We start from the raw sequence: 24,428 nt of genomic DNA on the forward strand, positions 1-24,428 counted from the left end.
GAAACCCCTACAGATCCCAAAATCCACAGATACTCAAGTCCTTATATAAAATGCAGTGATATTTGCATATAACCTCCACACATCCTCCCATATACTTTATTTATTAATCATTATTTTTTGATGGAGTTTCACTCTTGATACCCAGGCTGGAGTGCAATGGCGTGATCTCGCTCACTGCAACCTCAGCCTCCCAGGTTCAAGCGATCCACCTGCCTCAGCCTCCCAAGTAGCTGGGCTTACAGGCGCCCACCACCACCCCCAGCTAATTTTTTGCATTTTTAGTAGAGATGGGGTTTCACCATGTTGGCTGAAACTTACACACATAAACACAGACTTTGCATGGTACTATTTGCAGTTGAGAGAAATGTAAACCAATGCAAAGATGCAGTGTGAAATCATAATTGAACGAAATTAACTGAAGTAACGCTACTGTAATAATTTCGTAGCCACCTCCTGTTGTTGTTGCAGTGAGCTGAAGTGTTGTGAGTATTAGCTTAAACACCATGTGATGCTAATCGTCTCCAAGGAGTCCGTTTCTCCAGCAAATTGCATAGCCAGTATACAGCGATCTCTTCTGGTTTTCGTTCATTTTTCATCTTGTTGAGTGCAATATCGTAAACCCTGAATAACACCACAGGACCCATACAGAGTGCCACTGGTGAAACTGAAAGTGCTCCCAAGAAATAGACAAGTCATGACATTACAAGAAAGAGTTGATTTGCTTGATATGTATCATAGATTGAGGTCTGCAGCTGCAGGTGCCTGATATTTCAAGATGAATTCAGCATTGAGGAGCATTGTAAAAAAAAGAAAATGACATTCCCGAAGTGGTCGCAGTTATGCTGGCAGGCAGGAAATCCTTGCACTTTTTGTGAAATATCTTTTTATCTCATACTGAAAATGCAAGGCCAGGTGTGATGGCTCAGGCCTGGAATCCCAGCACTTTGGGAGGCTGAGGTGGGCAGATCACTTGAAGCCAGGAGTTTGAGACCAGCCTGGCCAACATGGCGAAACCCTGTCTCTACCAAAAATACATAAATTAACTGGGCATGGTGGCAGGTGCCTGTAATCCCAGCTACTTGGGAGGCTGAGACACAAGAATCGCTTGAACCTGGGAGGCAGAGGTTGCAGTGAGCCCAGATCACGCCACTGCACTCCAGCTGGGGCAACAGAGCAAGACTCCATCAAAAAAAAAAAAAAAAAAAAGAACAAACGAAAGAAAGAAAATGTAGTTTTTCTGTGGGTGCAGAATTGCTGTAAAAAAGACATACCTATAGATTCTAATATAATTCTAGGAAAAGTGCAGTCATTACATGACAACTTAAAGAAAAAAGAAGGTGAAGGATATAAAGCTGGAGAATTTAATACCAGCAAAGGATGGTTTGATAATTCTAAAGAGTTTGGCTAAAAAAATATCAAGGTAACAGGAGAGGCAGCTTCTGCCAACCAAAAGGCAGCAGATGAGTTCCCAGGTGCTAGTGAGGAAATCATTGAGGAGGAAAGATATCTGCCTAAAGAGGGGTTTTTGTTTTGTTTTGTTTTTGAGACAGAGTCTCACTCTGTTGCCCAGGCTGAAGTGCAGTGGCGCAATCTCAGCTCACTGCAACCTCCACCTCCTGAGTTCAAGCGATTCTACTGCCTCAGCCTTCTGAGTAGCTGGGATTACAGGTACCCGCCACCATACCCAGCTAATTTTTATATTTTTAGTAGAGATGGGATTTCACCATGTTGGCCAGGCTGATCTCAAACTCCTGACCTCAAGCGATACGCCCGCCTTGGCCTCCCAAAGTGCTGGGATTACAGGCATGAACCACACCTTGCTCCGTCATGAAGAGGTTTGTAATGCAGACTAAAGTGCCCTATTCTGGAAAAAAAAAAAAATGGCTCAAAGGACATTTATTAGTAAGGAAGAGAGGTGAGCACTTAAGGCAGGTAGGGATAGGCTGACCCTACCGTTGTGTGCAAATGCTGTCAGATTTATGATCAGGCTGCCCTTACATAGAAAACTGCTAACCTCCAAGCCTTCAAAGATAAGGCTGCCAGTCTTTTGGTTGTACAACAAGAAGGCCTGAACAACGAGAACCCTTCTTCTGGGTTGGTTCCACCGACGCTTTGTCCTTGAAGTTAGGAAGTACCTTGCCAGTAAGTTACTTTGATACTAGATAATGTCCCTGGCCACCAAGAACCTCATGAATTCAACACTGACGGTGTCAAAGTGATCTCATGGCCCCCAAACACAATGCCTCTACTTCAGCCTCTAGATCAGGGGGTGATAAGGAGCTTTAAGGCTCATTACACACTGTGGAAAGGACTGTCAACACCATGGAAGAGAAGACTGATATAGAGAACATTAGGAAAGTCTGGAAGGATGACGCCACTGAAGATGCCGTCCTTGTTAGAGAAAAGCTACGAATGCCGTTGAGTGAAAATAATAAATTCCTGCAGGAGAAAACTGTACATGACCTCACCGGATTTACAACAGAGCCAATCAAGGAAATCATTAAAGAGATTGTGGATATGGCAAAAAAAAAAAAAAAAAAAAAAAAAAGTAAGGGGTGAAGGGTTTCAAGCTATGGATCTTGGGGAAATTCAAGAGCTAATAGATTCTACACCAGAGGAATTAACAGAATATTTTTTTTTCTTTTTTTTCTGAGATGGAGTCTCACTCTGTCACCTAGGCTGGAGTGCAGTGGCATAATCTCGGCTCACTACAACCTCCACCTCCCAGGTTCAAGTGATTCTCTTGCCTCAGCCTCGGGTAGTTGGGATTACAGGCGCCTGCCACCATGCCCGGCTAATTTTTGTATTTTTAGTAGAGACAGGGTTTTGCCATGTTGGCCACGCTGGTCTCAAACTCCTGACCTCAGGTGATCCACCCACCTCCCAAAGTGCTGGGATTACAGACGTGAGCCACCGTGCCCGGCCAGAAGATGTTAATTGAAGATGTTTTTGACTTCTTTCATGACATGGACCCTTCTATGATACAGGAACTGACACTAAAGCAAACCGTGGAAGAAGGTTTGGTGCCATATAGAAACATTTTTAGAGAAATGAAAAAGCAAAAAGTCAGACAGAAACTATGACGTATTTCTGTGAAGTACCTGCCTCTCCTGCCTCCCCCTCCACCTCCATCACCTCATCCACTATTGCCACCTCTGAGACAGCAAGACCAGCCCTCCTCTTCCTCCTCCTCTTCAGCCTACTCATTGTGAAGACGACGAGGATGAAGACTTTTATGATGACCACCTCCACTTACTGAACAGTAAATGTACTTTCTCTTCCTTACAATTTGCCCAACATTTTCTTTAGTTTAGTGTAAGAATACAGTATATAATATAATAACATATGAAGTATGTGTTAATTGACCATTTATGCTATCAGTGAGGCTTCTGGTCAACAGTAGGTTATTAGTAGTTAAGTTTTAGGGGAATCAAAATTTATACTCAAAAAAATTTTTTTTTTAGATGGAGTCTTGCTGTGTTGCCCAGGCTGGAGTGCAATGGCGTGATCTTGGCTCACTGCAACCTCTGCCTCCCAGGTTCAAGAGATTCTTCTGCCTCAGCCTCCCGGGTAGCTGGGATTACAGGTCTGCGCCACCACGCTCAGCTAATTTTTGTATTTTTAGTAGAGACGGGGTTTCACCATGTTGACCAGGCTGGTCTTGAACTCCTGACCTTGTGATCCACCCACCTCGGCCTCCCAAAGCGCTGGGATTACAGGTGTGGGCCACTACACCTGGCTATCCTCAGATTTGTAACAGCAAGGAGGGTCGGCACCCCAACCGTCACGTTGTTCATGGGTTAACTGTATAATGTGTGGATCAACCGTGTAATGTTCGCACATCACTTCATTCTCATGGATTCAACACAGTACTTGGCATGGGGCAAATTCAAGTTTTTACTTTTTGGAACTTTGTGGAAGTTTTTTTCCCCAAGTATTTTCTATTTCTATTTATTTATTTTTTGAGACAGGGTCTCACTCCATTTCCTAGGCTGGAGTGCTGTGGTCTCAATATCCAGGGCTCCAGTGATCCTCCTACCTCAGCCTCTCAAGTAGCTGAGACTACAGGCACACACCCCCCCACCACGCCCAGCTAATTAAAAAATTTTTTTGTTGAGATGGGTCTCACTATGTTGTCTAGGCTGGTCTTGAACTCCTGGGCTCAAGCAGTTCTCCTGCCTAGGCTTCCTACAGTGTTGGGATTATAGGTGTGAGCCACCATATCCAGTCTTTCCCGAATATCGTCTTTTGTTTGAGACAGAGTTTTGCTCTGTCACCCAGGCTGAAGTGCAATGGTGTGATCTTGGCTCACTGCAACCTCTGCCTCCCAGGTTCAAGTGATCCTCCCACCTCAGGCTCCTGAGTAGCTGGGACTACAGATGTGTGCTGCCATTACTGGCTAATTTTTTGGTTTGTTTGTCTGTTTTTGAGACAAAGTCTCCGTCGCCCAGGCTGGAGTGCTGTGGTGCGATCTTGGATCACCGCAACCTCTGCCTCCCAGGTTCAAGCAATTCTCCTGCCTCAGACTCCCAGATAGCTGGGATTACAGGCACCCGCTGCCACGCTTGGTTAATTTTTGCATTTTTATTTTACTTATTTTTTGAGACAGAGTTTTGCTCTTGTTGCCCTGGCTGGATACCATGGCATGATCTTGGCTTAAGGCAACCTCCGCCTCCCAGGTCCAAGCAATTCTCCTGCCTCATCCTCCCAAGTAGCTGGGATTACAGGTGCCCACCACCATGCCTGGCTAATTTTTTTGTATTTTTAGTAGAGATGGGGTTTTGCCATATTGGCCAGGCTGGTCTCAAACTCATGACCTCAGGTGATCCGCTCGCCTCAGCCTCCCAAAGTGCTGAGATTACAGGCATGAGCCACCACACCCAGCAATTTTTGTATTTTTAGTAGAGACGGGGTTTCACCATGTTGGCCAGCCTGGTCTCGAAGTGACCTCAGGTGATCCACCTGCCTCGGTCCCCCAGAGTGCTGGGATTACAGGCGTGAGGCACCGTGCCCAGCCTCCCGAATATTTCCAATCTACAGTTGGTTGAATCCACAGATGCAGAAGTCACCCACACAGACGGCCAACTGTGTATGTTTTTCTTATTCTTTTTTTTTTTTCCATCTGGCTTATCGAAAGCTTTGAGCTGGCCGGCAATGGATTTAATCTCTTTTACTCCCACTTGGAGGAGACGGTACCTATAAACTGTTAACTGTATTTGACCCACCAAAAACTCATTTTGGGAAAGTCTTGGCCCTTTCTCTTGCAGCCCACAGAACAGAGGGAAAAAAGCCAAAGGTGTCACTTGGGCCATGCTTTTTTGTTTCCTTATTGTAGCCAGCACTCACCAAAATCAGCCAGGGGATCCAGGGAGTCAGCTCTCCAGAGGCTGGACCTATTGTCTTTTTTTTTTTTTTTTTTTTTTTTTTTGAGATGGAGTCTCGCTCTGTCGCCCAGGCTGGAGTGCAGTGACCGGATCTCAGCTCACTGCAAGCTCCGCCTCCTGGGTTTACGCCATTCTCCTGCCTCAGCCTCCCGAGTAGCTGGGACTACAGGCGCCTGCCACCTCGCCCGGCTAGTTTTTTGTATTTTTTAGTAGAGACGGGGTTTCACCGTGTAGGCCGGGATGGTCTCGATCTCCTGACCTCGTGATCCGCCCGTCTCGGCCTCCCAAAGTGCTGGGATTACAGGCTTGAGCCACTGCGCCCGGCCTATTGTCTTTTTTTTGAGACAGAGTCTCGCTCTTTCACTCAGGCTGGAGTGTAGTGATGCGATCCTGGCTCACTGCAACCTCCACCTCCCGGATTCAAATGATTCTCCTGCTTCAGCCTCCCGAGTAACTGGGATTATAGGCACCTGCCACCACGCCCAGCTGATTTTTTGTATTGTTAGTAGAGATGGGGTTTCACCACGTTGGCCAGACTGGTCTTGAACTCCTGACCTCAAGTGATCCACCCACCTCGGCCTCCCAAAGTGCTGGGATTACAGGTGTGAGCCACCACGCCCGGCCTCAGCTGGTGTTTTCTTTTGTATGGTTTCCCTCCTCAACTGGGACTACTTACGATTCTCAACCAAGGCAGCAACACTGCATTTCTACTAAAAAGATCTGAAGCAGTTTTGGCAAAATAAGAAATTTATTACATATGATTGGCAGATACATGCTGCTGATATATTATTCTTACTGTTTGAAAAAAAAGTCAAAATGAAAAATAATGTTATTTTAATTTTAAATACCACACAATTACAGGTCCTTGAGGATCGGGGTTGGGCTCAGGGAATTACCTCGTTTTTCAGAGAAATCAGAGTGGGCAGATCCATCTCCAAATTCTTTTTTTATTTTTTATTTTTATTTTTATTTTTTTGAGACAGTGTCTCGCTCTGTCACCCAGGCTGGAGTGCAGTGGTATGATCATGACTCACTATAGCTTCAACCTGGGCACAGATGATCCTCCCACCTCAGCCTCCCAAGTAGCTTGGACTATAGGTGTGTACTACTGCACCTGGCTAACTTTTGTATTTTTTGTAGAGATGGGGGTCTTACTACATTGCCCAGGCTGGGCTTGAACTCTGGGGCTCAAGGGATCCTCCCACCTTGGCCTCCCAAAGTGCGGGGATTACAGGTGTGAGCCACTACACCCGGCCCAATTTTTTTTTTTTTTTGAGACGGAGTCTCGCTCTGTTGCCCAGGCTGGAGTGCAGTGGCGCGATCTCGGCTCACTGCAGCCTCCGCCTCCCAGGCTCAAGCGATTCTCCTACATCAGCCTCTTGAGTAGCTGGAAATTACAGGCGCCCACCATCACACCCGGCTAATTTTTTGGATTTTTAGTAGAGACAGGGTTTCACCATGTTGGCCAGGCTGGTCTTGAACTCCTGACCTCAGGTGATCCGCCTGCCTTGGCCTCCCAAAATGCTGGGATTACAGGCATGAGGCACTGTGCTCGGCCCAGACTTTTTTTTTTTAACGTGGATTTTCAGCTGCATGACCTGGTCCCAGCCCTGCAGCTCGGAAGCCCCAGGAGGTGAGGTTCGCACCCTTAGGGCTAGGACTTTCTGAGCCCTAAGGATGAGGCTCTAAGTTCAGAGACGAGTAGAGGGCTTCTCTGAAGGGACCAAAGAAGTCCCTATGGCAGAAACAATAGGAGACAAGAGGTCAATGGCGGGGAGGGGAGGGGATGGGACAGAGGGGTCTGGGGCTGGATCGGAGGGTTTTGGGTGGGAAGAGAAGAGAGGGGAGGGCGAGAATTCTTCTCCAAGATGGGCGTTCCCCCAGGCTCACCTGTGGGTTCCCCTCAGTAGAGTAGGCCCCCCCAAAGCAGCAGCTACAGTAGGTAGATAAGATGGAAGAAGCTTCTTCTGGTAGTTTCTAGAACCTGAAGACGGGGCCCGTCAGGGCCTTTGATTGGACCCAGGAATTCTCAGTATGCCAGGGAGGTACAAGTGGTCAATTGGTTAATGGTGAGTCCCAGCCAATGGTCCCGGGCCCTGGAAGGCACAGTCAGGCTGTCTTGCAAGAAGGATAGTCCTGGACTAGGACAGATGGACTCGCACGATCACACTGGAGTTGGTCACACGGGCTCCATAGTGGCCAGCCCAGAACTGTGTGTCCTGGCCCCAGTGTTCGAAAGACACAAAGCGGACGCCCATCTTGATGTTGGAGAACACGTGGGTGACCTGTAGGCAGAGGAGGGGCTCAGCCCCGTTGTGCCACAGCCTCCCCTCTAAAGCTGAGGTTGGGGCCTTCTGGCAGATGGTTACTTTCCAAGGATGGCTATAAAATCTCCCATTGGGCCACATGTTCTTCTAGAATCTTATAGAATCTTCCACTCCCTCATCAAAAAGTGGAATCTGGATGGGCGCGGTGTGGTTCGCGCCTGTAATCCCAGCACTTTGGGAGGCCGAGGCAGGTGGATCGCTTGAGGCCAGAAGTTCCAGACCATTCTGGCCAACATGGCGAAACCACGTCTCTACCAAAAATACAAAAAAAAAAAAAAAAAATTAGCCAGGCTTGGTGGCATGTGCCTGTAGTCCCAGCTACTCAGGAGGCTGAGGCAGGAGAATCACTTGAACCTGGCAGGCGGAGGTTGCAGTGAGCCGAGATCACGCCACTATACTCCAGCCTGGATGATAGAGTGAGACTCTGCCTCAAAAAAAAGTAGAATCTAATTCGCTTCCCCATGAATCTAGGTGGCTTTGCTTGTCACCAAGAATGTGGTGAAAATTATGCTCAGTGACTTTGGCCAAGTGACTTTTTTTTTTTTTTTTTTTTTGAGACGGAGTCTTGCTCTGTCGCCCAGGCTGGAGTGCAGTGGCCGGATCTCAGCTCACTGCAAGCTCCGCCTCCCGGGTTTACGCCATTCTCCTGCCTCAGCCTCCCGAGTAGCTGGGACTACAGGCGCCCACTGCTACGCCCAGCTAATTTTTGTATTTTTAGTAGAGATGGGGTTTCACCATGTTGGCCAGGCTGGTCTTAAACTCCTGACCTCGTGATCTGCCCGCCTTGGCCTCCTAAAGTGCTGGGATTACAAGTGTGAGCCACTGTACCCAGCCAGACTGTCATTGATTTTAAGCCACTAAGTTTTGGGGTGATTTATTTCACAGCAATAGGCCCCCAACATCCTTTCCCCAAACCCCCATAGGAGACTCACGTGAAGGCAGGCATTGTTGTTCCACTGTGGGATGGGATCAGGCACAGCAGAGAATTTATCTAGAACAGTCTGGTTGGCGTCTAGAAGTTGGACAAGTAGTCTATACATACAGCCACTGTCGTGTCGGGCTCCCCACCTGTGGGAGGAAGGAGGCCATGAAGGCTGGACCTGCCACCCCATCTCTTTGGGTGTCTGCCTACCTTGTCCTGCCTTGTCCGAATGCCCTTCCCATGTATGCAAATCCAGTTCCTCTAAAGGGACTCCTGGGAGGTGATCTCTGGACCCTTGGAATGTTGTGTCAGACAGGAGTGTCTTTAATGGTGACCCAGGTGGTACTGGATAGTCTACCAATGTGATTTAGGGCAGGGGCCAGTCACACTCATAGAAATAGTCTCAGTGGGGAGTCTCCAGAAAGACCCACCATGTGACTTTCTGTGGGGGCTGGGAGTCAGGGAACATCAGTTGACCTGGAGACTGAGATTAACCATGTGGGCAATTGATCAATCCACCACGCCTATGTAATGAACCTAAGAAATACTCTGGACACCGAGGCTCAAGTTAACTCCCTTGGTCAACAAAATTCCATGCATCTTGTCACACATCAGTGCCAGCATGGTAACACGTCCTGACACCATGGGAGAAGGATAACAGAAGCTCTGTGTTTGATCTTTTCCCTGGATGCTGCTCTATGCCCTCCTTTCCTTGGCTGACTTTAATCTGTATCTTTTCCCTGTAATAAACCAGAAGTGTGTAGTAGCTTTTTGTGAGTTCTTCCAATGAATTATTGAATTGTGAAGGTGGTTTGGAAGTCCTCCAAACTTGCAATTGGTAGAGTTGTAGAGATGGGGTTTTGCCACGTCACCTAGTCTGGTCTTGAACTCCTAGACTCAGGCGATCCTCCTGCCTCTGCCTCCCCAAGTGCTGGGATTACAGGCATGAACCACCATGCCCAATCAGATTTTGTTTTTAATTATTACTCATCAAACTACATATTTGTATTGTTGTGACATATTGTGTCAGAAGTGAGGATGGTCTAAGGGATTCCATTCCCAAACTTTGTAATGAGCTCTAAACTTCTCACAAATATTGATGCCTATCTGGGAATGGTGGCTCATGCCTGTAATCCCAGCACTTTGGGAGGCCTATGCGGGTGGATCACTTGAGGTCAGGAGTTCGAGACCAGCCTGGCCAACGTGGTCAAAATACAAAATTTACTAAATATTCTACTAAAATACAAAATACAAAAATTACTAAAAATACAAAAATTAGCCAGGCATGGTGGCTGCCTGTAATCCCAGCTACTTGGGAGGCTGAGGCAGGAGAATCTCTTGAACCCAGGAGGTGGAGGTTGCAGTGAGCTGAGATCGTGCCATTGCACTCCAGCCTGGGCGACAGAGGGAGAACCTGTCTCAAAACTCAAAAAAAAAACCCAAAAAAATATTGGTGCCTGGCTCTCACCCTCAGACACTCAGATTTAATTGGTATGACTGGTCCCTGGGCACTGTATGTTTTAAAAGTTACCTTTGGCCGGGCACGGTGGCTCAAGCCTGTAATCCCAGCACTTTGGGAGGCCGAGACGGGTGGATCACGAGGTCAGGAGATCGAGACCATCCTGGATAACACGGTGAAACCCCGTCTCTACTAAAAATACAAAAAACTAGCCGGGCGAGGTGGCGGGCGCCTGTAGTCCCAGCTACTCGGGAGGCTGAGGCCGGAGAATGGCGTGAACCCGGGAGGCGGAGCTTGCAGTGAGCTGAGATCCGGCCACTGCACTCCAGCCTGGGCTACAGAGCGAGACTCCGTCTCAAAAAAAAAAAAAAAAAAAAAAAAAAAGTTACCTTTATGATGTGCAGCAAACTTTGGGAGCCACTGATTATCACAATCAAATAGTACCCCACTGATCAAAACAACACAAATACGTCACATAGTTTGATGAATAGTAATAAAAAATAAAATCTGGCCAGGTGTGGGTGCTCACACTGGTAATCCCAGCACTTCGGGAGGCAGAGGTGGGAGGATTGCTTGAATCCAGGAGTTCAAGGCCAGCCTGGGTGACACGGCAAAGCCCTGTCTCTACAAAAAATATGGCTAGGCGCGGTGGCTCACACCTGTAATCCCAGGACTTTGGGAGGCAGAGGCGGGCAGATCACCTGAGGTCAGGAGTTCGAGGCCAGCCTCGCCAACATGGTGAAACCCCGTCTCTACTAAAAATACAAACATTAGCTAGGTGTGGTGGTGCATCCCTGTAGTCCCAGCTACTTTGGAGGCTGAGGCAGGAGAATCACTTGAACCCAGAAGGTGGAGGTTGCAGTAAGTTGAGATGGTGCCATTGCATTCCAGCGTGGGCGACCACTGAAATTTTGTCTCAAAAAAACAAAAAATTCAAAAATTAGCCAGGCACGTAAAATTAGCCAGTGTGCACCTGTAGTCCCAGTTACTCAGGAGGCTGAGGTGGGAGGATTGCTTGAGGCCGGGTGGTGAAGATTGCAGTGAGCTGAGATCATGCCACTGCACTTCAGCCTGGGTGAAAGAGCAAGACTCTGTCTCCAAAAAAAATACAAAATAAAAATTAAAATCTTATTGGAGATGTATCTCTTAATGAGATGGAGTTGGGGAGTAGCGTTATGGTGCCTTGATTAAGAGTGAATTTGCTGGCCAGACAAGGTGGCTCAGGCCTGTGATCCTGGCACTTTAAGAGGCTGAGGCAGGCAGGTCACCTGAGATCAGCAGCTCGAGACCAGCCTGGACAACATGGTGAAACCCTATCTCTACTAAAAATACAAAAATTAGCCAGGTGTGGTGGTGCACACCTGTAATCCCAGCTACTTGGGAGGCTGAGGCAGGAGAATCCCTTGAACCTGGGAGGCAGAGGTTGTAGTGAGCTGAGATCGCACCACTGCACTCCAGCCTGGGCCACTGAGTAAGACTGTCTCAAAAAAAAAAAAAAGTAGGCCGGGCGCGGTGGCTCAAGCCTGTAATCCCAGCACTTTGGGAGGCCGAGACGGGCGGATCATGAGGTCAGGAGATCGAGACCATCCTGGCTAACACCGTGAAACCCCGTCTCTACTAAAAATACAAAAAAAAAAAAAAACTAGCCGGGCGAGGTGGCGGGCGCCTGTAGTCCCAGCTACTACGGAGGCTGAGGCAGGAGAATGGCCTAAACCCGGGAGGCGGAGCTTGCAGTGAGCTGAGATCCGGCCACTGCACTCCAGCCCGGGCTACAGAGCAAGACTCCGTCTCAAAAAAAAAAAAAAAAAAGTAGATTTGCTAAGGCCCCAAATTTCCAATGGCCACTTTGCCTGGCTCCCTAGTAGTCCTTACATCTGGGGATGACACCTTAGTGAGGGGCTTTTTTCCTATAAAACTAGAGAAGGGGGACACTGAGAAAGAGATTGGGGAAGGAGAACCATATGATGCTTCCCACACAGATGTAATCTATAACAGATTAATTGTATAATAGGGGGTTTCTGGCTGTAGTGGACCTGAAATTTGACTCCCATAAAACCATCTGGGTCATATACCCCCTGGAAAGTCTTCATGCACCCCAGTTTCAAGATCATCGACACAGAGGACAAGCTCCGGAGTCAGATGAGTCTGGGCCTTATACCAGGTTCTGCTAAGCCCAGGCTGTGTGACCCAGGCAAGCCATCTCCTCCTTTTTTTCCTTTTCTTTTTTTTTTTTTAGGTGGCATCTCACTCTGTTGTCCAGGCTGGAGTGCAGTGGCACCATCTCAGCTCACTGCAACCTCCACTTCCCGGGTTCAAGTGATTCTCTTGCCTCAGCCTCCCAAGTAGCTGGGATTACAGACGCATACCACCACTCCTGCCTAATTTTTTGTATTTTTAGTAGAGACGGGTTTTGCCATGTTGGCCAGGCTGGTCTCGAACTCCTGACCTCAAGAGATCCGCCCACCTCGGCCTCCCAGAGTGCTGGGATTACAGGGGTGAGCCACCATGCCCAGCCTGTCCCAATCTCTCAGTTGGTGGCATGTGCCTGTAGTCCCAGCTACTCGGTAGGCTGAGGCAGGAGAATCACTTGAACCTGGCAGGCGGAGGTTGCAGTGAGCCGAACCTCTCCCCTTTCTCAACCTCTCAGTTTCCTGCGAAGCTCTGAATGATCTGAGGGCTTGAAATACACCTTCCCACAGGATCAAGGTTCAAAAAAGGTGCTCATATAAAGTACTTGCTATGTGCTTGCCATGTAATAATTGTCACTGCAAAAGCCCTATCTTGTAAACAGGGAAAACAGAGGCATGCTGTGACTTGCCCAAGGCTACAAAGCCGCAGGCTAGGGTTTGAATCTGGGAGGTCTGGCTCCAGAACCTAAGCTCTTGGCCAACTATGCTATGTTTTCTCCTCCTAAGGCAAGGAGCATCTCATTCATTTACCGACAAGACTGAGCTGGGCCCGAGGCCTCTCATCTTCTGTTTTCCAATCCACATCCCTTTGGGCATGAGCAGAGAGGTTCAGGGCGTGTACTCTGCTAATCACTAGAACTGTGAGTATGTTTGTCACTTCACCTCTCTGAACTTCAGTTTCTTTTCTTTTTATTCTTTTTTTCCAGGACTGAGTCTCACTCTGTTGTCCAAGCTGGAGGGCAGTGGTACAACCTCCACCTCCTGGGTTCAAGCGATTCTCCTCCCTCAGCCTCCTAAGTATGTGGGACTACAGGTGCATACTACCAGGTCTGGTTAATTTTTTTGTATTTTTAGTAGAGACGAGGTTTTGCCATACTGGGTGGGCTGGTCTCAAACTCCTGACCTCAAGTGATCTGTCTGCCTCGACCCCACAAAGTGCTGGGATTATAGGTGTGAGCTACCATGGCCGGCTGGAACTTCAGATTTTTTATCTGTAAGGAGGGGTTAGGAGGCCTAAATTAAGTCACCCATAAAAAGGTCATGTCACATGTGGTCAGTGCTTAGCAAGGGGCTATTTTAATCGTCACACTCACCAGTCAGAGACACAAATCTCAATCCTGCCACTATCCAGCAGTTCTGGCCACAGACCCTCCTCCTCTAGGTCCAAGACCTGCTTCTTGCGACACCAGCTGGGAAATGCAGGAGACAGGGTAATGAGAACAGGCAGGCCTTTCTCAACAAGGCGCCAGACCTTAGGATAGCAGGGGCATTCACCTGAATGAGGTCACGAAGCACGTCTGAGAAGGGGCCCCAGGCACGGTTGTCCTGTTTTCCTCCACCACCCAGCCGTCCCCACCGTGCTGCACCATCCACTTTCGGAGGCCTTCTGTGAAATAAAAAAGGCTTGTGCCCAAGTTCCAGTCGCCCGCCTGTTGGTTCCTAGTGAGACTCCTGGCCCCCCACCGAGGCCCCGCCCCCTGCCCCTCCCACCAGCTCACTCAAAGCCCCGCTCCTCTGACCCTTCTCACCGATTTGCAGCAAAGCCCTGCCCCTCCAGCCCCTCTCTCTGGCTCCCAGAACTGCCCCATTCCTACCCCTCCCACAGGCAACCAGTGAAGCTCTGCCCAGCCAGCCCCGCACCCGGCGTGCCGATGCTGCCCCACCCCTCCGACACCTCCGACCGGCTCCCGATGCTGCCCAGCCCCTCCGACTCCTCCCACCGGTCCGACTGCGGCCCTGTCCTTCCGGCCCTTCCCACCGGTTCCACTGCGGCCCCGCCCCTCCGGCCCCTCCGCCGCTCCCACCGTGGCCCAGCATCCTGGACTTCCTCTTTTGAGATCCCACCTTGGCCGCAGGGGTTGCGAATAAGGTTGCGTCCGATGGGTCTGCGCGCGCAGAAGCGGCCAAGGGGGCAAGGCCTGGCGTTACGAGCGGGAGACTGGCAGCTGCGGGCGAGGTGCAGTAGCGCGCGGCCGGTGGCGCTGTGATCGCGGGCCAGGATCAGCAGCCACAGGGCCTGGCCGTCCACCAGGGCTCGCCAGCCCCGGCACACTTGGCGGCAGCGCCCGAGAAGCGTGCGCGGGGGGACGTGGCTCAGCACCACCAGCAGCAGCTCCGGGGGCAGTTGGCTCAGGTCCAGCGCCTCTTCGGGTTCCGACTCCGGCTCCGGCGCGGGGACCCGGGCGGCCCGGCCCCTAGAGGCCCAGGCGCCCATGGTCCCCCCGCCAGGCCCGGCTGTGGCTGCGGGAGAGGAAGGGTCAAGGCGTCAGGGACCAGCAGCCTCCGCGGCGCGCAGCCTCTGCCTGCCCTGACTCAGCCAGCCGCACCCCTACCTTCACCATCCCAGAGCCCCGTCCCCGAATCCCCCTCCCCCAGCCCGTCCTTGATAGCCCCGATATCTCGGAGACCCCGCGGTCTGTGTGTATGCCCCGAATTGCGTGCAATCAGCCCCCCTCGGCGGCCCCACCGACACCCCACCCCAAATCCTACCCCAGGGCCTGGCGGCGCTCCTACCCGGGATACCCTAGCTGTGTTGCAAGCTCCCCACGCCCCTCCCCTCTTACTAGCCAGCGTCACCCACCCCTGCATCCTCTTTCTTACTCCCCAGCCCCTCCCACCTACTCCCTTCCCTTCTCCAGACCCAACCTGCTTCCTGCGAGGGGGCCAGGTGGGGATCCAGGGTATGCCGCTCACTGCCTTCCCCTCCAGCCGGCCCCTTGAAATGTCCCTAATTCGTTAGTGGCAATGAGACGTCTGGCTCCGAGCAACTGTTGTTATTTTGGTCAGGCTTCTGAGTGGGAGGCCTCATATCCGTTAACGTGTTAAAAAATTTCCATCACCTATAAGGTCCGGCATGGTTATCTTCACTTCACAGGAGAAAACAGGCTCCAGCTGCTAAAAATGAATGCTGCAACCAGTAGTAACACCAGCCAACTTTTATGGACGGTTTTGCTGACAGCCAATTTGGCAACCCCATGAAGTAGGTGCTGTTACGCCCTTTACTTCACAGGTGAAAAAACTGAGACCAGCAGAGGCCAGGTGACTTGCCTATGATCACCAGCTAGTAGGGACTTGAATCCAGCCAGCTGAGCTCCGGAACACCTCATTTTAACCTCTAGATCAGCTCTGTCCAATAAAAATACAATTGTGGCTGGGTGCGGTGACTCATGCCTGTAATCCCAGCACTTTGGGAGGCCAAGGCGGGCAGATCGCTTGAGGTCAGAAATTCGAGACCAGCCTGGCCAACATGGTGAAACCCCATCTCTACTAAAAATACAAAAATTAACTGGGCGTGGTGGCTCGCACCTGTAATCCCAGCTCATTTGGAGGCTCAGGTAGGAGAATCACTTGAACGCGGGAGTGGGAGGTTGCAGTGAGCAGAGACTGCACCACTGCGCTCCAGCCTGTGCAAGAGAGTGAGTGAGATTCTGTCTCAAAAAACAAACAGGAAAAAAACTATTGTGAGAGTTGATCATATGAATTGGATCCTTCTTGTCATATCCAACGAAAACAAAGTTGAGAGACCAGGGGGAAAAAAAACACTTAGGGCAGATACCATTGCCCCAAGAATGTGATTCTCTGCAAGCCTGGCTGTTAAAATTGCCTGTTGTAACCTGGAAGCAGTCTGACTGGTACTGAAACAGCCTGCTGCGACTCTAAGACTGGTTTTTCCCTCTGCTGTCACTTACCAATCGGAACTTGCCAGCTCCCCACAACGTTGCTAGTGTCAATGATCTTTCTTGCAAAACAATACCTAACATTTCTGTTTCTTATGAAAACCTCTAACCTCTTTGTTCTTTGAAAGTACTGAAGACCACCTGGTCTGTGTGGATGCCTCGAATTTCAATTCTTGCTTTCCAAATAAAACGTTTTATTATGTTTTTGAGATAGAGTCTCGCTCTGTCGCCCAGGCTGGAGGGCAGTGGGGCAATCTCGTCTCACTACAACCTCCTCCTTCTGGGTTTAAGTGATTCTCCTGCCTCAACCTACCGAGTAGCTGGGATTACAGGTGCGCGCCACCATGCCCAACTAATTTTTGTATTTTTAGTAGAAATAGGGTTTCACCATGTTGGCCAGGATGGTCTCAAACTGCCGACCTCAGGTCGTCTGCCCGTCTCGGCCTCCCAAAGTGCTGGGGTCACAGGCATAAGCCACCATGATAAAACATTTTAAATTTAGAGATTTGTCTCTATATCTCTATATTTTATTTGGCTTCGACATACTGTGAGCCGTATACATAATTTAAGACCTCAACAAACAAAACCAGACATGGATTCTTCCCTACAAAGAACTTACCTTCTAGAGGGACAGACATGATAAACTGTTGGCATAATGAGCAAATTACATAGTATCAGGGAAATAATTAAATATAAAACCTCCAGGCCAGGCAGGATGGCTCACGCCTGTAATCCCAGCACTTTGGGAGGCTGAGGCAGGCACATCACTTGAGGTCAGGAGTTCGAGACCAGCCTGGCCAAAATGGTGAAACCCCGTCTCTACTAAAAGTACAAAAATTAGCCGGGTGTGGTGGCACATGCCTGTGATCCCAGCTACTTGGGAAGCTGAGGCATGAGAATCACTTCAACAAGGGAGGCAGAAGTTGCAGTGAGCCGAGACCTCGCCACTGCACTCCAGTCTAGGTGACAGAGTGAGATGCTGTCTTAAATAAATAAATAAATAAATAAATAAATAAATAAATAGAATAAAACCTCCTTTTGACCCTCTTAGAATCCTCTCCACAAATGCAGAAAAGAAATAAATGGGGCCCGGCATGGGGGCTCACGCCTGTAATCCCAGCACTTTGGGAGGCCGAGGCAGGAGGATCTCTTGAGCCTAGGAGTTTGAGACCAGCCCTGGCGGCACAGTGAGACCCCGTCTTTACAAAAAAATTTAAAAAGTAGCTGCAAATAGTGGTGTGCACCTGTAGTCTCAGCTACTTGGGAGACTGAGGTGAGAGGATGGCTTGAGCCCGGGAGGTTGAGGCTGCAGTGAGCTGGCACTCTGCCACTGCACTTCAGCCTGGGCTACACATCGAGACCCTTTCTCAAAAAAAAAAAAAAAGAATGAAACAGTTGTATTAGTGCATACACTTTAAACGAGCCTGTAATGTGCATCTGCCATGATGAACAGTAAACATAATAAGTATGTGTGTGTGTTAAACAGTGATTAGTGCTATGAAAAATTAGAGCAGACAAGGGAAAATGGGGCATAATGAGGTTGGGTTGAGTGGATAGGAGAGGCAGACCCTGAATTAGGAGAGATGGATGAACTATTGTGCTGGTTTAATTTCTTCTCAATACATATATTCTCATTTTAAAAATTTCGTTTCAACCGGGCACGGTGGCTCATGCCTGTAATCCCAACACTTTGAGAGGCCGAGGCAGGTGGATCACCTGAGGTCAAGAGTTTGAGACCAGCCTCATCAACATGGTAAAACCCCGTCTCTACTAAAAATACAAAAACCTGGGCGCGATGGCTCCCGCCTGTAATCCCAGGACTTTGGGAGGCTGAGGTGGGCAGATCACGAGGTCAGGATTTCGAGACCAGCCTGGCCAATATGGTGAAACCCCATCTCTACTAAAAATAATAATAATACAAAAATTAGTTGGGTGTGGTGGTGTGTGCCTGTAGTCCCAGCTACTCAGGAGGCTGAGGCAGAAGAATGGCTTGAACCCAGGAAGAAGAGGTTGCAGTGAGCTGAGGTCGCGCCATTGCACTCCAGCCTGGGCAACAAGAGTGAAAATTTGTCTAAAAAAAAAATCTTTTATATATATTTGTTGAGACCAGGTCTCACTCTGTCATAGCTCACTTTAGCCTCAAACTCCTGGAGTCCAGCAATCCTCCTGCCTTAGCCTCCTGAGTAGCTGGGACTAAAGGAGAGGCAAGGTCTTCCTGTTGCCCAGGCTGGTCTTGAACTCCTGAGCTCAAGTGGTCCTCTCGCCTCTACCTCCCAAAGTGCTGGGACTATAGGCATGAGCCACTGTGCCCACTAAAACTAATATATTAGTTTTAATGTAATGTGTAAGCAGTGGGAATCTTGTTGATAATGAGATATGATGACCCAAGTATTTGATTTTTTTTTTTTTAACTTTTTTCACTTTGTCACCCAGGCTGGAGTGCAATGGCTTGATCTCGAACTCCTGACCTCAGGTGATCCTCCCACCTTGGCCTCCCAAAGTGCTGGGATTACAGGCATGAACCACTGCACCTGGCCTGATTTTTTTTTAACAGTTAAAATGTTTAAAAAGTTCAAGTACGTTGGCCAGGCACTGTGGCTCATGCCTGTAATCTCAGCGCTTCAGGAGGCCGAGGCGGGCAGATCACTTGAGGTCAGGAGTTCGAGACCAGCCTAGCCAACATGGTGAAACCCTCATCTCTACTTAAAATAAAAAATTAGCTGGGTGTGGTGGCATGCACCTATAGTCCCAGCTACTCAGGAGGCTGAGGCAGGAGAATTGCTAGAACCTGGGAGGCAGAGGTTGGAGTAAGCTGAAATTGCGCCACTGCACTCTAGCCTGGGCAACAGGGCAAGATTCCATTTCAAAAAAAAAAAAAAAAAAAAAAAAAATCCAAGTAGGTCAAAAGGGCAGATACTGAAAAGTCAGTGTCTTTTTCCAGTCCCCAATTCTCCTCCCAAGGGCAAGACTTTTGGACTCCACCCCAAAGACACCACACCCAGACAGACTTTCACCGATCCCTCTAAGGACTGCTACCTGAGAGACTTTATCTGCAAATAAGATGACCTTTGTTCTCAGTGCAGTTCTGCCCCTCACCCTACCTTAGCTTATCACCGCCATGGTCCAGAAGCCTCCTAGCCCCTATCTATTTCTGTATCTCAAAATGCTATTTAAGCTTCAACCATCTGGCCTGTCTTTGAATCTCATACTTTGTGGGGTTTCTCTGTGTGTGCACATAATGGATTTGTGTGCCTTTTCTCTGGTTAATTTGTCTACTGTCAAGTTTATTTCAGAGACTCAAATGATCAAGCCTTCAGAGATGGTGGATGGAAAGTTTCACCTGTCCCTTCACTTGTTAAAAATTTTAAAAAGTTCTTTTGAGATGAGGTTTCACTCTGTCACCCAGTTTGGAGTGCAGTGGTGTGATCCTGGCTCACTGCAGACTTGACCTCCCAGGCTGAAGCCATACTCCCACCTCAGCCTCTCAAAGTGCTGGGATTGCAGGCATGAGTCAGGTCACTGCAGCCTTGACCTCCCAGCCTCAAGTGATCCTCTCGAATAGCTGGGATTATAGGCACAGCTATAGTCCCACCATGTCTGGGTAATTAAAAAAATTTTTTGCAGAGATGGGGTCTTGCTACAATGTCCAGTCTCATCTCAAACTCTTAGCCTCAAGCAATCCTCCTGCCTTGGTCTCCCAAAGTGCTGGGATTACAGGTGTGAGCCATCACACTGGCCTTGTCTCTATACTTTATAGAAAGAAAAGGGCTGAGGAGAGCAGAAACAGAGAACAAAAAAACAGATTGGTACTTTCAAAATTACCTTCTTTGTAATGGATAAAGCAGAGTTGTTCTTCAGTTCAGCAAACCAGAAAATCTCTTAATTTAGGAGGGCCAGCTGTGGGTTTTATGGAGCTGTTGCTTCAGAGACTCCACACAGAGGGGGAAATGTTCTAGAGCTATACCAAACCCCTTGGGGATTCCAAATCATCAGGTCCACATTTGTGACAAATTCCCAGAAGATGCCAAAGCTGATGCTTCCAGGACAAAGCACTGAGTAGCTGAATCTTACAGGAATCAAGCCAAGCATCCCTTGCATGTTGATACACGTATTCTTTTTTTTTTTTTTTTTTTTTGAGATGGAGTCTCGTTCTGTTGCCCAGGCTGGAGTGCAGTGGCGCGATCTTGGCTCACTACAACCTCCGCTTCCTGGGTTCAAGTGGTTCTCTTGCTTCAGCCTCCCAAGTAGCTGGGATTACAGGCACATGCCACCACGCCCGGCTAACTTAAATTTCTCTCCTTTTATTTCCCCTTTACATTATAGTTAGGGCATTTTGGAGCTAGGTTTTATTATCTAAGTATTTCATTTCAAGGTAATAAAGGCGGCATGAGAAATTATTTGCTATAAATCAGGGGCATTGGCTCTGATGAGGCTGAGCAACACTGATGCAAAGCAAGAGGTGAGTAGGGGCTGCAAGCTTCTCTCTCTGCTTGGGGTGTGGGTGGGAAGCTGGGGAAAGTCCTGCTGGTCCGGTTTGCAGAAGTAGAAATGTCATGGACCTCCGGGTACAGAGAAGTGGGCTGCACAAATAATTCCAAGGGTGTTAGAGGTTCCACCAATGTGACTTTCTTGACTACAGCTCTCCCTAGAGGCCATTGTAACAAGATTAGAGTGAGGTAGGAGGCGGGACTTGACTCCAGAGGTGGGGCTCGGACACCAGATCAGACTGAAGACTTGGTAAAACAGGGCGGTGGGGGACAGCGGGAGGGTGGGAGGGTGGGAAGCAGCTTTATTACTTTATTTATTTGTTTATTTATTTGAGATGGAGTCTCACTCTGTTGCCAGGCTGGAGTGCAGTGGTGCGATCTTGGCTTACTGCAACCTCTGCCTCCCAGGTTCAAGCGATTCTTCTGCCCCAGCCTCCCAAGTAGCCGGGACTACAGTAGTGTGCCACCATGCTTGGCTAATTTTTTGTGTTTTCAGTAGAGACGGGGTTTCACCTATTAGCCAGGATGGTCTCCATCTCCTGACCTCGCAATCCACCTGCCTCAGCCTCCCAAAGTGCTGGGGTTACAGGTGTAAGCCACTGCACCCAACCAGCTTTATTTATTATTATTATTATTATTATTATTATTATTATTATTATTTTGAGACGGAGTCTTGCTCTGTCGCCCAGGCTGGAGTGCAATGGTGCAAGCTCAGCTCACTCCAACCTCTGCCTCCCATGTTCAAGTGATTCTCCTGCCTCAACCTCCCGAGTAGCTAGGATTGCAGGCACCCGCCACCACACCTGGCTAATTTTGTATTTTTAGTAGAGACGGGGTTTCACCATGTTGGCCAGGCTGGTCTCAAACTCCAGACCTCAGGTGATCCATCCACCTTGGCCTCCCAAAGTGCTGGGATTACAGGTGTGAGCCAGCGCGCTCAGCTGGAAGCAGCTTTCTATGAGACAGGTCCACCAGTATGCCATGTCAGTTTACCATTGCCATGGCAACACCGTAGCGTTACTGCCCCTTTCTGTAGCAATGACCCAATGATGACTCCCCCTTCCCTAGAAATTTCTGCATGAACCGCCCCTTAATCTACATGCAAAATTAAAGGTGTGTATAAATATGACTGCGGAACTGCCCTGGGCTGCTACTGCCTGCCTATGAATAGCCCTGCTCTGCAGTAGCGGCCACCAAGCTGTGACACTGCCACTTCAATAAAGCTGTTTCTCCTACCTCTGGATTGCCCTTGAATTTTTTCCTGGGTGGGCCGGACGCAGTGGCTCATGCCTTATTCCCAGCACTTTGGGAGGCTGAGGGGGAGGCGGATCATTTGAGATCAGGAGTTCGAGACCAGCCTGGCCAACACGGCGAAACCCCGTCTCTACTAAAAATACAAAAATTAGCCGGGCATGGTGGTGTGTGCCTGTAGTCCCAGCTACTCAGGAGGCTGAGACAGGAGAATTACTTGAACCCAGGAGATGGAGGTTGCAGTGAGCCGAGATGGCGTCATACTGCACTCCAGCCTGGGCGACAGAGCAGACTCCGTCTCAAAAAAAAAAGAAAGAAAGAAAGAAAAAGAAAACCTTGACAAATAGAGCCAGGGAACGCCATGAAGACAGAGTTCTCACGTTTATACACCTGATAACAAAAACAATTACAAAAGACTCTACAGAAACCATAAACTTGCCCTAAGGGCATTACAACTTTACACAAAAAATGGTTCTACAAAGCCCTCTGTGGAAGAACTGCCTGTCTGACCTCGAATTGGCATCACCCTTGATCTTGATCTTTGTAGCCAAGGATAATTATTTCAAAACTCCTCCTCATTTTTTCTTGTAAGAGCCTTTGTCTTCCTTTACCTGCCTGAATCTGCACATAGTTCACTATGGCATGCAGATTCTCATTGCAATGCTGTATTCCCAAACAAACATCTCTCCTCTCTCTCTCTCTCTCTCTTTTTTTTTTTTTTTTGATACAGAATCTGGCTCTGTTGCCCAGGCTGGAGTGCAGTGGCGCAGTCTCGGCTCGCTGCAACCTTTGCCTCCCCATTTCAAGTGATTCTCCTGCCTTGGCTTCCTGAGTAGCTAGGATTACAGGCGTCCACCACCACGCCCAGCTACTTTTTTTGTATTTTTAGTAGAGATGGGATTTCACTATGTTGGTCAAGCTAGTCTCGAACTCCTGACCTCAGGTGATCTGCCCACCTCAGCCTCCCAAAGTGCTGAGATTACAGGTGTGAGCCAACGGGCCTGAGGCAAACATCTCTTCTTTTATAGAACCTCTTCTGTTTGTTGATTAAGTTGATATATATGGTGTCAGAAATGGGACCTGCATGAGATTACTATCTGAAGGAATTGGTGGTTCTTGGAATTGCTGTGCAGCTCACTTGGGTTCTCTGAGCTCTCTCCTTACATGGATGGCTCTTCTTTTCTACCATGGTGAGTCCCATCTCAGGCTGAGCCTCCCTTCTTTTTGTTAAGAGGCTTTTTGATTTATTTTGTTAGAGTCTTTTTGATATTATTTGAGATCTGGTTTACATAAGACCCCCCGCCTTTTTTTTTTTTTGAGATGGAGTCTCCCTCTGTCACCCAGGCTGCAGTGCAGTGGCATGATTTTGGCTCACTGCAACCTCTACCTCCTGGGTTCAAGTGATTCTCCTGCCTTCACCTCCCAAGTCACTGGGATTACAGGTGAGCCACCATGCCCAGCTAATTTTTGTATTTTTAGTAGAGATGGAGTCTCACCATGTTGGCCAGGCTGGTGTCGAACTCCTGACCTCAAGTAATCCACCTGCCTCAGCTTCCCAAAGTGTTGAGATTACAGGAGTGAGCCACCGTGCCCGGCTTGGACAAGACCACCTTAGTAAAGGACCATACATCCTTCCTGAAATGATAAAATACTTTTTTGTCTTTTCTGGTAAGCCCTTCCCGGTATAGAGAGCAGTGTCTTTGTGAATTGCGTACTCTTGGTTTCTGCAGAGTTTGCGTTCTATCTGTGAGGCACGCCTCTTCTGGTTTGTGCACCTAGTTTCATATTTTGTTTGATCTGCACACCTCAGTTAACATCTCTGTGAACACTTTTATCTTGGTTTCTTTTGATTTGGTTTGACCCTTCACTCGCTTGTTTCCAAAAAATCTTTCAAGAGCAAAAATAAAAATTCTTTTTTTTTTTTTTTTTTTGAGACAGAGTTTTATTCTTGTTGCCCAGGCTGGAGTGCAATGGCGCAATCTCGGCTCACCGCAACCTCCACCTCCCAGGTTCAAGCGATTCTCCTGCCTCAGCCTCCTAAGTAGCTGGGATTATAGGCATGTGAAAAATAAACATTCTAAATGGTGGGTGTGTGATGGCTAATTAACAGCCACCAGGGTGGTCACCATTATCTAAAATACCTGTCTAAACTCCTGACGTTCCCTGACAGGATTTACAGGATTTTCTTTGCTCTTGGAAGATTAATACGAAGTGGAAAGGGATTCTCAAACATTAAGGCATGTCAGGTTTTCTGTTGGGGGGGCGGTTTCCAGCTGGCACATATTATGGCCTATTCTTGTGCACATTTTTTTTTTTTTTGAGATGGAGTCTCGCTCTGTTGCCCAGGCTGGAGTGCAGTGGTTTGATCTTGGCTCACTGGAACCTCTGCCTCCTGGGTTCAAACAATTCTCCTGCCTCGGCCTCCTGAGTAGTTGGGATTACAGGCATGAGCCACTATGTCCAATTAATTTTTGTATTTTTTAAGTAGAGATGGGGTTTCACCATGTTGGCCA

At 48.6% G+C, this 24,428-nt stretch overlaps 1 protein-coding gene across 29 annotated transcripts in view; it reads right to left on the reverse strand.

Annotated features, from left to right (window-relative positions):
- The window catches only part of FBXO27 (F-box protein 27), a 33,515-nt gene extending 18,478 nt beyond the window's left edge, over positions 1-15,037 (reverse strand). For 13 of the 29 annotated variants that reach the window (XR_012427583.1, XR_012427578.1, XR_012427577.1 and 10 more), the window contains exons 1-4: positions 14,346-14,765; positions 13,776-13,887; positions 13,595-13,690; positions 8,644-8,779 (exon numbers count right to left, since the gene is read on the reverse strand). Coding sequence is in view for 18 of the 29 variants with exons in the window: in XM_074023462.1 (XP_073879563.1) it covers positions 8,644-8,779; positions 13,595-13,690; positions 13,776-13,887; positions 14,346-14,715 (714 nt within the window). In the remaining 11 variants the exon portion in view is untranslated. Of the gene's footprint in view, positions 1-6,113; positions 7,670-8,643; positions 8,780-13,338; positions 13,493-13,594; positions 13,691-13,775; positions 13,888-14,345; positions 14,766-14,990 lie in introns of those variants that run through there. The other 16 variants (XR_012427584.1, XR_012427581.1, XM_045379022.3 and 13 more) reach the window with 10 other exon arrangements.
- Between the last annotated feature and the right edge of the window lie 9,391 nt (positions 15,038-24,428).

This window comes from Macaca fascicularis, chromosome 19 (genome assembly GCF_037993035.2).
Source record: "Macaca fascicularis isolate 582-1 chromosome 19, T2T-MFA8v1.1".
Lineage (NCBI taxonomy): Eukaryota > Metazoa > Chordata > Mammalia > Primates > Cercopithecidae > Macaca > Macaca fascicularis.